Below are 14,177 nucleotides of genomic sequence, written 5' to 3'. Positions count from 1 at the left end.
TTTTATTGGGTAATTCCAGATATTTCTGGACATGGATTTACAACACAAATATCATGCTAAACCCCTCTGTTTTATTAACTGGAACAGTAGAAGGATAAAATATCCAAATGTGTATTTTTTTGTCTCCTATGATAAAGCAGAATAAACTAAAATAAATGTTTTTGTTACAATAATTAAACTAAAGTTTTGAACTGTATTCCGGTCCGTGACATTTTTCTTGGCAAGGAGTATTCCCTTACAGGAGATCTTGAAAAGGTGTTTTCAATTCTGCTGCTAGCTTGCATTTACCATTTCTTGCCAATGATAATAATATTTGATGCTGCTGGTGTTTAATTTTCTGTCATTATGCCTGTGTATAAATGTCATAGTCATATATGAAAATATACATATGATGTGGGACTAATTTCCTATCATTTGTGAATGGATCTAGCTGAATTTGTTAATGATGCTTCCATGAAGACAGCCTAATTTCTTTAGCCTGGAATATTATATCGGTTTAATAATAAGCAGCAGTTCTAACTCAACACATTCTGGTTCTCTGATATCCCTGAAGCCACATAGAAGGAAGGTCATGTAGGATTCTCTGCAGCACAGCATCTTTCCCAGCTTCCCCACTCTTCCCTTTCAGTGTTTGGAGAAGCTAGCAGGACAGTTATTAGAATATTAAACTAGAAAAGGAAACTCTTTTAGTTCTATGAACCAAGAAACTCTACAGTGGCAGAGATACCTTAATTTTCAAGAACTTTGTTATTTACCACAAGGAATATAATGACAATTTGGAAGTCTTTTTATTTCTGTTCTGCAAATACTTGTGCAGAGTGTTTAACAGTGCTTATGCCCCGGCAGCTGTAATAGCTGCTCTGGGACCACTACAGTCCACAAGTGCTCCTTCTGAAAACATTAAACTGTGAAGAAAGTTAAGAACCCATAAAAAGGAGAGCTACAGCTGGAGAAAACAACATGCTCTCAACTAAATCTAGGCTAACAGGTGCTAGGATCAAAAGTTATTTTCAGATGTAATTTTTGTTGTGTAGATGGATTTGCCACTGGAAATACAGTCTCTGAGGACTGAATTTTGATCCTCTGAAAATTGTGTTTTTCTGTTATACTCTGTCCTAAGTATCTCACTCTTCTAAAATGGTTGACAAAGCCACTTTATTTTGTGGGATTTTTAATTTAAAAAATATATTAAGCTTAAGAATCTGTTTAAAATCCTCTAAGTGCTTCTTTGCATTGTGACAGTAGCCACTGACAAGTAAATAATGAAATAATTAGTAGTGTTTGAGATGAGAGGTATATGATTATGTGGAAAATCTCAAAAATGTGCAGAAGAAAGGAAGAATTTCAAATCAGGGTCCACTTGTAATAGCGAAGGTACAAAAAAAAATTCAAATTAAATGTTGTGAGTTAAAAGTTTTGATCATAATTTACGTTATCCAAACAGGAGGTTGAGTCCAATTAATTTTTTTTTACTGTTTGAAATTATCACTGCAGATATTAGCAAAGAATGAGGAGTTTGATTGAGGCAGTTTCACTTGAAGAATAAAGATTGTTTTAGAAATGATTAGAGAAAGGAAATTGATTCCAGGAGTAGACAGGTGGTATCATGGCAAGTTTGAGATCCAGGCACTTATAGGCAGACACTTCCTATGAGAAGGAACAAAAGGCTTCCAGGACCTCTGTGTAAAAGGCAGAAATTCAAAGGATGTAATGACCCAGATGATCCCTAAACTTTGTTAACAGTTTGGGCAGGAATACATCTGGAAAAGACATGAAGCAAGCAGCAGTGGTTTGAACTGGTCCTAGGTAAAAAAAAACAGTATGAAAATCCCTGATAAGGATTTTGGTAGGTTGGATACTTGACTGAAAGTTCAGATATGTACCTAATCATGGCAGAATATTGGAGATTGCACAAGAGTAACAAGATTAGAGCGAATCCAAGTAACGACTCAGAAAAGCAGATATTTTATAATCACTTTGTGTTCTGCTGCATGAGAGTTTTGGAGATGAGCAGCTATGGGTCATAGGGAGAAATCCAGGGAGATAAGCAGAAATTGTTCTATGATGACATTTTTGCTTTACCTAATTGACCCAGTTTGACCTTTAGCTGTCAAAGAGTTAGGAACAAATGAAGCAAAATAACAGTTTAAATTGTAAATCAATATTTCTGTATTATTTTGAGGTCACTTTAAACACTGTAGGCAATGGTATACAACTCATTTCAGGCACTGGAGGCAGAAAAGGACTACTGACAGATGTGACTTCAGCAGGAATCTTCTCATATATCAGATAGGAAGATAATATTTTAAATTATTGCAGAATATTATTAAATGCCCAGGGTAAGGATTTCATTATGTGAGATTAAGAGTACCTTCATGTGAATTAATTTGGAAGATTAATTAAACTTAGGTCTTTCATCTAAAAATATTTCAATTAGCTGAATAAAATCAATGACAGTTTAATTACTAATTGGAGTGGGGAATATTTTAAAATATAACCTGTGGAGAGACTGATACAATGAAAAGCAAAAGCAGCAACCATGATGCCCTCTGTCATTAAAGTAATAGACCATTACCTAAGAGTTGTGCTGTGTCATAAAACCTGTAGTCTTAATTTGGGTAAGTGCTTATTGAAACATGATTGAAAAATAGGTATTTTCACAAAAATATATGCAAGTATTTTGGCTGCTAGAATTAAAACACCTTAGAAAAATAGTAAGTCAGAACTATATAAACATTTTTATGGTGTCCTTGAAGAATGTTACAAAAACATACTTTCTTTGGTGTTGAGACCAGATTAAGATGCCTTGCACTAAATTTTGACCTCTCGCTTCCATCTCTGCTTATATCCAGCAGCTATATATGGGTCTATCCAGCCACAACTCTGAAATGTTCAGTAGTAAGAACAAAAATTGACACTTTACTCCCCACAAGGGAGAATCAGAAAGTTTTGCCTTGACTTTTTAAGGGCAGAATGATTTTAATGTGGCCCTTCAAACAGCTGCAGCTGCACAGCTGAGGACATGCTGCACTGTAGCAGCAGTTGGGAGTCAACATCTCAGGGCTGCCTTTTTCTAAAGTACTTTTCCTGTCAACATCAGCGTTAGATATAATTATACATTTTCTCTGAGCCTAGGCAGTAGTTTGTAAATCTGTGAACCAAATGTGAGCATATCAGAGCATTTATGACATACATCCAGAATCCAGTGCCAGGTAAAACACCCCAAATACCGGTCAACCAAACGATTTCCACAAAGAAAAGCTTGTTAATAATATTAAAACAACAACTGAATTACTTGTTAATTTTCATGTATTTCAATCTGCTCAACATTGAGAATGTATTGTAGGGCATATTCCCATTAATATGCTGGAATTCCATAAAAATAGCTCCTTTCCCCTCCCCTATCTCCCTGCAGGATAAATCCCCCCCCATGTATATTTGTTTATGGTGGTGTGATTAAGTGGCTCCTGGCCACTATAAAATAAAGTTTACACTGTAAGAGATACACCAAATACTGAGAAAGAATAGAGATTGTTCCTGAAGTTCTTATGTAGAAAGCTGCTGTCCTGCCTTCTTTTTGGATCTTTCCAAATTTCTCCCAAGTGGGCAAGTAAAACGGGTCAGTATTCCAACCCTAATATATCATCAAGCTCATAAAATATTCATTAGATAATTAATTTCTGCATTTGCATCATGTCAAAGTAATATGCATTTGACAAATAATTTGAAATTGTAAAATTAATTTATTTTGGAAGTAGGTTTTTTATTTGGATCGTTGTGTTTTTTTCACTCTGTTTTTTTAAATTTTCTGTCAATATATTGTTATTAAATCTAGGTCCTTTCCAACTCTTGTCATTGTTCTAGATTGTGAACAAATTAGCCGATAGTTAAATTATAGAAAAAAGTATGTTTAAAACAGATTACATTTCTTGGGTACCCACAGATGGTATTAAATGGTAAGTTAAGCTTTGTCTTTATATGCAATCTAAAGAAAAAAAAATGTGTATTGCATTACCTCTGTGTATGAGAAATTGATTACACCTGAAAATACTTGCTAGACATCTCACATAAAATGAATACCAACTTTCATCTTCCTTTTTTTCTTGCTGTTGCCTGGACACAAGTTTACTTCAAAGGCCATCAGCTTTCTAAAGCTGTTTATTTCAAGGGTAAATAACTAATTTTGTCAGAGAGATCAGACTAGCAATTTGAGTTCAGACAAGTGCCTTGATTTACAGATTCTCTCTTCATTTTCCCTGTTTTAACCTTATGTCCCCTGTGAAAGGCTGTATTCTGAGCAGCAATGTACTCTGGAGACCAACACTCATTTTTTAAATTGCATGTTAGTATTAATAATTTAAGGTGGTATGGGTTGGAGGCATGTTGTGCAGACCTTCTGCCTGAACTGTGGGAACACATTAGATTTTTATCTGTCTGAAGAAGAATATGAGTAAACCTAAATGTCTCCTGAGTTAAAGTAAATAATTTTTATTTTCCTGCCAGAAGACCAGTTGGTTCTTCCTAAATCTTACAGAAACTCAAGTCAGACTTTAAAGTATTTCTTGTGGAAAGCCAATCAAAACACGGTGTTAAAGCCTCTCTTTATTTGTTACTTTGTTTCCTGGCACGCAAATGACTGCTGGGGCGTACAGTAAATGTCGCTGTAGTACTTCTTCAGGACATGGCTGAGTAACTTTGCATAATGAGACCTACTTCTGATTGTCTAATTAGTTATGCATAGCTGTAGCAATGCAAAACCATGCCTCAAATAGAACTCTATTGTCATAGGTTACTTGATTACATGACTATGGCTTCCGTGTGTATTACAGCTCCTCTCTTTATAATGACAAATGCCACGGGCTTCGCTTGAATATCAGAACAACTTTTTCATGCAATTGCATCAGCTGTACATTTTAATTAATTTTTCAATATGTCAATCATCACACTTGTAAAAAGGAACTCTACCATGCATGAAATTTCCCAGTACAAAAAAGAATCATGTATATTCTCTTTCCTCTTTTCAATGTTTTTAATGAGAAGGTCACTGTAATTTCAAAGGGAAAGTTGAGAAAAGCCTGCTAGTCATCCTTTTCTCATCAGGCAGCAGTTGTCCTATTCAGTTAGCCTTGATACCATCTCATGAATATCTGACTTCATTTTATCATCATAGAATATCACAGAATTGTTAACGTTTGAAAAATGCTCAAAGATCATCAAGTCCAAGTATTTAGCACTAAACCATATCCCCAGGTGCTGCATCCACAGTATCACTTCCCGGGAGGTGATTCCACAATTCTGCTGGGCAGCCTGTTCCAATGGCAGACTACCCTTTTTGTAATATCTGATATCTAAGCCTTCCCTCTGCTGCAACTTGAGGCCATTTCTTCTCATCCTGAAAGTCAAAATTTCCTAGAAAAGTGGCAACTGTCACACTGCTGAGGAGTGGGATGTGATTGCTAATGCAGAGGGCGTAGGAATGCTTGTTGACTCATATTCCATCCTTAGGAATGCTGCATAGTAGGGGCAAGAGTGTTGGCACCTGTGGCCCAATGGTTGTTAGCTCCTGTAAGATAGGATAGCCAAGAAAAGAATACAACCAAAGGAGCCATCCTCTCTTAAGTCTTTTGAGGTTTTGTCAAGCTGCTAAATCAGAGTCCTGCCATGTTCTCAGATTATGGGAGGGTTCTTGCCTTTAACCAAGGCTTGTTGCCATTGCCGAGAGAGATCAAGAACGCATTTTGACTGGGAGTGAAAGTCCCTGGGCGTGCTTCTGCAACCATGACAAGACTTAAGCTATGTAACTGACCTACTAGAACACTTTGTGAAATAGAGTTTTAAAATTCTATACCCAGGAAAGACCCACCCCTTCCTCCTCCTCTGCCAGGACTGTGAAGTCGAACTCTCCAAGGATTATAAGCAGAGAGAATGCTAAAGGATCAAACTGACTACTTTCTTTGAGTATTAAAATACTTTTTCTTTTTTTTAATTCAGTCCCCCAAATTCTCCAGAGATATAAGATCAATTTATCATTTGTCATATCCAGATGGTAAGTAAATGAACAGTTTCACCATTGGGCTTGCTATCAAAATATTCCAAGAGGAATATAAATGAATGCATCATTTACAGTGGCCAGATGGCAATTCAGAAGACAATTTCATAATCTAGTCACTATATTGCATAAATCTTTTCTGGCTTGTTTTTTATCACCATCCGAAGAAAGGGCAATAGAAGATAAAAAGTGTGAATGTGAGGAGTTGTCTTGTGAGATAATTTGAACCAGTGTTCAAGTATTGCATTTCTATCAGAAACAAGGCTGGTGTATCAGTAAATATTTGTCTCTGAGTCTAGGAAATTTCATCTACTGAGGGGAGACCTGTTAAGAAGCAGATACATTTATGTCAGATCATTTCAGCAGTTTAAATAAATGGAAAATACACCCTTTATATTTATTTATCTGCATACTTATTACTTGTTAAATTTATAATAAGTTGAAATATGGTATTTAACTACCATCACCATCATCATGGTTTCCAATTTTATCATTTTTTTAATTGTTAACAATGATTGTAGATATTTCCTAGAAAATATATCAGAAGATCAGCACAACTGTCATACATTCAATTCATTTTTGAAGTCTTCACATCTTGATGCCAAAAGTGACTGTACCTTCTGCCTTTTCTTTCAGTGAAAAAGCTTTATGCATAATTGTTTTTATAGCTCTAGGAAGATGATCTTTCTTAACTGTCTATAAGGATGATGTGAGATTGTTGTGACGTATGAAATATAATATTTAATTAAAACATTGTTAAACTGGCTAATTTCACTGAAGTACTTCTCCCTGAATGCAAAAAGATGTATTAAGAATTAACTGAGACTGCTGTTACTGGGCTATTCACCTGAGACTTCTTAAGAGAACAATTGCTTCTTTTGACACTAAAATACTGAGCTACTCTCTGAGAACAGCTAGTAATGCTTTTTCTATATTTTTTGCTATAAAACTATGTTAGAATTCATTGTAAAAATGAAATAGGGGGTTACAAGGCACTTGGAGTTCAAAGCTGTCATAAATAGGAATAATATGATATTTTTCAAGTTACTATATAATAATAAATTTCATTGACTATCGAGAAATATCTGAAATTCTGAAACAACTATCTTAAATCAAAACCTGTTTACTGTGGTTTACTTGTTTTCTGAGGACGTAGATAGCAGCCCCATAGTAGGTTCTTGAGAAAATCATCTTTTAAAATTTCAGGCTCTACAAAAAAGTTCTAAAGGCAACAAGTAAAATTTTTTAGGTTTTATTTTAAATACAGAATTGAAATAAATTTTTTAACTGTTTATTCAGTCCTTCAATTTGTATAATGTACATTCTCTCTCACCCTACTGTGTTTCTTCCCACAGGACTTCTAATTGTCTAAACCACAAGGCATATTCAAAGACAAGCCATTTCTGTAAAGCAAAGTAAATATTTCAGATAAATGCTGCTCCTTTTCCTCTCCCAACTACTTTCAGAAGCTGTAATTTGTTTAAAAGTGTGGCAAAATTTATTTCTAGCCCCATGGCAGATTTAAGATATAATGTGTTACCTTCTTAAAATGTAGTAGTTAGCATTATTTTTGGTCTATGACATCTGTAGAGTTGGAGTCAATGAATAATGTTCTACCCCTGATAGCAGAGTGCCAGATTCTGGTGCTGAAATGCCACAGGAGCTGTAATCACAGCTGAAGGCAAACCCATTCTCTGTAGTTGGGTTGTGTGGTCCACTTGAAATGCCTTTCTGACTTCCAAGTGCTTGGTTGGGCAACAAACCAAATATTCTGTAACACCTGGGGAAAGCAGAATGGGCTTTGATAAACAGTTTATAATCTTTTGTGATTTGTGATGTGTTATAGCCTGTTATTACCTGAGTAGTCAATACAAATTGTTGCTGCTAAGAGCTTACTACCACTTTCATACTGTCTGACCCTCTGACATCATAGACAAAACCCCATTTTGATATTTTCATATAAAAATAAGTTAATGTCAGAAAACCAGTGACTTGATATCTGTATAACTAAGTGTTCACAATGATGAATCTTTTATTTTTTTAGTGAACTTATCCTATCCAGTATTGACATTGATGCAACTGGAGATTGGGAGTGTCTAGTCAAGAATTCCTATGGAAATAGCACTAAACAAGTAGAAATTGTGGTACTTGAAACAGCTGCTCCCTACTGCCCTGCAGAAAGAATTATTAACAACAAGGGAGATTTCAGGTATGACTTTCTGGGTTTGGAGTGTGTTTCATATATTAATGGAGGTACAGACCATATTCATTCTTACATGACACTTCAGTCTCAGTTAAAAATCACTTATTTTAGTTGTCATTTTTAAATAATATGGTAGCAAGGAGGAGCACTGTATGACTTTGATGAGAAATGGGACCTAGTGCTTCAAGAGGAGCAGTGGTTTGTGAAAGTCAGGAAATCTTCTAATTCCTCAGTATGCATTATGGAAATTTTTTAAGAAATTAGATAAATTAGAGAAGATTCAAAATTTTTCTTGGTGTTTGTAGAAGATGACAGCACTGCACTGATTAAATCTTCAGTGCTTTACTTTTTAAAAGCTGTTCTGGTTCTCATGGCTTTGTTCAGCTGAGATTAGAGGTAACAAATGACATGAGACTGTTAGTAAAATATTTCACTGAAGAGGATCAAAATAGAAAGTAAAATATTTAGTAAAATAAATAGATTGTATGAGGTGAGCTTAAAAACACAAAGTTCTACCAATATAGCACATGCTTACAAAGTGTACCTCTCCTGCTATCTGAATCTTAGCCATCTGCAAGATTCTGTAGACTAAATGTAGCTTTTGCTCCATCATGACTTTTATCTACATATGCTGCTGGGGCTTTTTAAAATTGTAATAATTTTAACCAGAAGAAAAGATTTCTGTGGAATTTGGTATTGTTTTCAGTCAGCTCTAAAATACACCAGTGGTATGCACAAAGCTCTTAAACAAAACCTGCCTGACAATAAGACTGATGTATGATGGCAATCCCTTTGAGAAATCAAGACAGTAATTTGTTACCAAATGAATTATAATGATAATTCAGCTTGAATAGATAATGAAAGGAAAGTAGATGAGGAAGGAAGACTTTCTTAAATAGCAGAATTTTCTGTGAATATTTCTGACCTGAAAGCCTCTATTTATTTTTAGGTTACCTTTAAAACTTAAAAGCCCAAAGGCTTTTTGTACTATTTCTTGTATTTGAATAAAAGTAAAGGATTGAATTAGAAAGAAGTGGAAATAAAAAACTACTAAAATAATCTGTTTTCTCTTTACTACAAAGCTATTTTATTATGTGTTAACCTCAGTACCAATGAGTTTGCCTCTTTCACTGAGGCAAAATTGCTGAGGCAATGCATATATGTGGATTAAATTTCATTAGAGACCTTTGACAATCTTAGCTATAGATTTTTTTTTTGTCATCACAATAACTGGAATTGTGTTTTTTCATAGTGGATATGCTGAAATAGGTTTTCATTAGATCTTTAAAAAAATACATACTTCGTATCAGAAAACTCATACTGAATCTTTTAGATGGCAACTCTATGAAGTTCATGTTCTTGCCTTAAAATGACATCCTTTTCTCCATAAATAAATATATATAAATCTTCATGCTGCACAAACTAACACCAGGGGCATTTTTGTCATTTTATATAAATCAAAAGAACAAGAGTGGACATTTTTCAACCTATTGATCATCTTCCTAGAAATCCATATAAATTTATTTTTAAAATGTACATCAAAAGGATGCTGAGCCCATAGGTTCTTCTGGCATTTGAGAGAATGAATTTAAAATCATAGAGAATTTATGAGGCTCCAACTCAGCATTAGTGCTTGGAATTGTTCAAAGGTTTATCCTCAGAGATGGAGCTTTCACACCAGCAAGTTTTCTTACAAAGGTCTTTGAAGTTTTGGTAACATAACAAGTATGGAAGTAGAAAGGATTGAATCACAAAGGCAAAACTAGAAAGAACTGTTCTTTTATTGGGCAAAAGAAAGGGGAAAAAAGCATCAACTGTTAGGGGAGTGTGGCTATTTCAGTGGTCCAGCCTAGGTGGTATTTATAATTGTGTAACTGCAGCAAGAATTAGGCACTGAGAGTCAGAATGAACTGGCCTTTTCTGCTAAGAGGTTTTCTCTATCATGACCATATATTTTGTTGTTGTTGTTGTTTTATAGAATGCTGTAAGGTTATTCTGAAAGGCAAATGATAGTTTTGTTATATGCTATCATTCCTAGTCATAAAGGCTGGATTCTGCTCACTGTGACAATGCTAGGCTCAATCTCTTTAGTTTCATTTTTGAAGTAAGTTGCCAGTAAGTGTGGCCCAATTGCATTAATGCAAATTTTTTCTAAAAATAATATTTCATCCCAGAGGAAAAAGTCCTCTATGATACTATATGCTCTATGTACTACTTTACATAGTTTGATTTTTTGGTAAAGCTTCTTCATGATTCATTTTTTTATCAACTGTTTTTACATCACACCTTGAATTTTTTCAGTGACAACTGTGAAAAATAAAATTATTTTTCTTAGCTTTTCTTTGAAACGAAGAAAACTTTTATAGTCCAGAACCTTTCAGTATATTGTGTAACAATGTGCAATTGAACATGCATTGTGTAACTAGAGGAGCTAATACATTTGTTTGAGGAAAGGCTGATTGCCAAGCCGTAATTTCATTGAAAGGCAGAATATTTTTGTGATTTATTTGGTTCACTCATTAGATCAGTGCAATTAAAGAACCGTATCCTTCCCACACCTGCTGACTTGCTGAAGACATGCTTATGGCTTTCTTAGATTTCTACCAATTACCCAATCCTGCTGTGTCCCCACTAGGCTGTAAATGACGATAGGTTTGGTACCTATAGAAATAGATCCAGTTGTGCTGTTCTAGAGAATGCAGCAGAAAAACACTTTCTATTGGCAGAAAGTGTGTTTTATAACAGACCAATCAGCTAAATAGAAGAATTCTGGCTGCTCTTGATTTAGTTTGTTTTCAAAGACTGTTTTGGAATCATACTACATCAATCATGTATACCTAAATAGCTAATTTTTGAGGGCTAGTTCCTTCCTCCTTGATGACACATGATCTCTGCTGAAATCTTCTACACTGTTTTCTGAGACATTCGAGACTTTTTGTTTTTTCAAGGCTTTTTAGTGGTGGGTCAAAATGCAAAGCAGAGTTTGTCAGGTACATTTCGAGCCCTGAGTTTTAAGAGCATTTAGTAATAGAGTTTGGGGTTTGGGGGTTTTTTGGTTTTCTTTTTCTTCATGTATTTACTGCTCTGCTTTTTGCAGTCTGCAGATATTAATGTAGTAAAAACACCAACCGTGTCTTTTTCCTTAACACTAAACACCTTCCTGGAATTAATGCAGAATGAATGTGTGAACAGCTAGACTTGAACCTGTATAATTCTGACATTTTCCAAGGGAACAAAGTAATTGATTATAAAATGAATTAAAAGTAAAAATAGCCTTTTTTTCTCATATACCACTTTATGTTGTTGTTGTATATGGTCATATATTGATATATATACATATACATTTATCTATGTATATGTATATGTTGTAAGTTGTCTTTTGCATTTTAATTTTTACTATCATGGTGTTTCTAGGTGGCCCAAAACTTTGGCTGGGATAACTGCTTACCAGCCCTGCCTCCAGTATTCTTTTAACTCTGTTGCATTTCACAATGGCGCAGAGGAGGCAAAGGCGTGGCGTAAATGTAACCGAACTGGACGCTGGGATGAAGAGAACTACTCTGAATGTCCTTATTCACAAGAGATAACTCAAGTTCTTCATGCTTTTAGTCAGGTAACATTCTCTGGTGCTGATCTTGTTGAATATCTTGCAAGAAATGTCAGTTCAGCCACTTGTTTGGGATAGATGGACTTTTAACAAAATGCTTTACTTGAAAGACAACCATTTGTTTCTTTGATAATTGGAAGCTGTAGTAGGAACAATGCACAGCATTACTTTTATCTTAATACTTTTTAGAGTCTAGATGACTATTAGTAATGCTGGCAGGGTGATCAGCATTTGACTTTCCTTCCCCTCATGTGATTTTCCAGAAAAATGTTAATTTCTTGTGGAGTCCCACATCAGAATTTCATCAGCTGAAGCTCCTTTCCTCTTTAGAATGCCTTTTTGGTGTCTTCAAAAAAAGCAATACTTAAATTGTTTCTTATGGATAAGTAAAAGAATGAGATGAAAAAGTAGATGGATAGAAATTAATGAGGATAAAAATGTAACTGTGGAGGATGGCCCAGATGTGTAACTGCCATATTGATTTTACAACTTTCAGTTTCCTTGACCATTTCTTCCCTGGTAGTATCAGTAGTGCTAGATAAGTAGTAGTGCTAGATAAGACCACAGAAAGTTTGTTTTCAAATGGGTTCATTAAGAAGAGTAATTAATATATTAAGAGAGCCATTGAAATTACAGGATAATAAAATAATTAGGGAGATGTTTAGAATCCTGTCTGTTCTCCTGTAAGCAATGAGGTGACGTTGGGCTTCTCAGGGCCTTAGAAACTCAGGACTTTATAACCACTAAGGATGGAGGCTGCACAATTTCTTGTGGTTAACTATTTCAAATGCCTGACTACTCATACAGCAGGAAAGATTTTCTTCACAGCCAGTCTGAACTTCTCTTGTTTTCCCACAATGTGCCACTGAGTATAGGAACCCTTGCTGACACTGTTGTTTTCATGAAGGTCTAGAGGTAGAGGCAAGGCAAGGTAAGTAGCTTCATATATTTTATGAAGCCAGATAGTTACAGTCTAGAAAATGTAGACAAAAATCTTCAAAATTTGTTGGTCAGTTGTGGTGGTGCCTTCAGATAACAGCAATGAAATCTAAGACCTAAGGCTGAAAATACATTCATATGCCTGAATATTCCCCTGAAATGTATATCCATGGCATACTGATGCACATAAATCCCTGTGAAATTATGGCAGGCATTATACCAATGGAAGTGATCTCCAGTTTTTAAAGAGAATGAAGGTAGCTGATTTATGAAGGCTAACAATTCTAATGTATTTTCAGATGCACATCAATTTGACAACCGTGCTGGAGTTTTCCCGCCAGCTGACAGCCTACACAAGAGGTGCTTCCCTCTTTGCGGATAAAATGGATGTAATATATTTGGCTTATATAATGGAAAAGTTAATTGTCTTCGTGGATGAAGTTGAAGATGTAAGATATCTTCTCTATGCTGAGGAAAAGTATCACTTACAAGTGAAGTCTTCTCGTATGGCCCTGCTCTTAATGTATGCGGGCACACAGTGAAGAGTAGCTTCTAAACTGATTGCTGATTGCAAATGTTCTGCATAAACTGTGATGTGTCTCTTTGAGCCAAAAAGGAAACTAAGTCTTCTTTGCTGATGACAAGGGCATTGCTGCTTAGGAATAAAACCTTTTTTTAATGAGCCATTTAATTAAATTTCTGTTTAAGTTTGTTTTCTATCATGGCTAGTGTGTTAGAATGGACTCTGGCTGGCCACTGGAGCCACACATGCTTCTTTTGTTTTCTCCATTTTATCAGAAGGTTTTCACTGAATTTTGAAATGATGTATCACTTGTAAAGAAAAGATAATGTCTTTATGTGCAACTTCGTACAGACACTTTTAGCATTATGTATGCCATTTTTGCAGCAAAATCTAATCAGAATCATGCAAACCCTATGGGAAAAGTAGGTTTTTACAGAGAACATAAATGTTCATTTTTTTTTTCTGTTAATTTTCAGAGTAACTGCTTGCATAAACGTTTGATAAACTGTAATTTTTGACCACATGATGTTTTCTTTTGGTTTGGCAATGTTCATTCCATTCTGGCTCTGGGAATTGTAACAGTTAACATTTTAGTGCCAATTTGAGAAAGTCTCCAACTTCAATTTCACCATAATACACTAGATCTAAAGTATATTATTAAGTGCTCTCCAAGAATCATGTTTCAAAGCTGCAACTTTATTCCAGCTCAGAATCCTGATAAGATCTTACTGCTTTGTGACAAAACAGAAATTTGACATTCAAAAGAAACAGCTGGATTTGTCATAAAGCCTCTTTGTTTTTCTAGCAGCTGATGTATTTTCCATTAAAGCTGAGCACCATCTCTAATCTTTTAATT

General features: G+C 35.1%; 1 protein-coding gene across 1 annotated transcript in view; it reads left to right on the top strand.

Annotated features, from left to right (window-relative positions):
• LOC132329967 (adhesion G protein-coupled receptor A3-like) overlaps nucleotides 1-14,177 on the top strand; it is a 255,248-nt gene that overhangs the window by 126,933 nt on the left and 114,138 nt on the right. Inside the window, exons 8-10 of the mRNA XM_059851706.1 lie at nucleotides 8,094-8,258; nucleotides 11,667-11,865; nucleotides 13,098-13,247. Of these exons, the coding sequence (XP_059707689.1) occupies nucleotides 8,094-8,258; nucleotides 11,667-11,865; nucleotides 13,098-13,247 (514 nt within the window). The remainder of the gene's footprint in view (nucleotides 1-8,093; nucleotides 8,259-11,666; nucleotides 11,866-13,097; nucleotides 13,248-14,177) is intronic.

Source organism: Haemorhous mexicanus, chromosome 7, assembly GCF_027477595.1.
Source record: "Haemorhous mexicanus isolate bHaeMex1 chromosome 7, bHaeMex1.pri, whole genome shotgun sequence".
In the NCBI taxonomy this organism is placed as follows: Eukaryota; Metazoa; Chordata; class Aves; order Passeriformes; family Fringillidae; genus Haemorhous; species Haemorhous mexicanus.
Note: the sequence above shows the minus strand (reverse complement) of the source record. Positions and strands in the feature narration are given on the sequence as shown.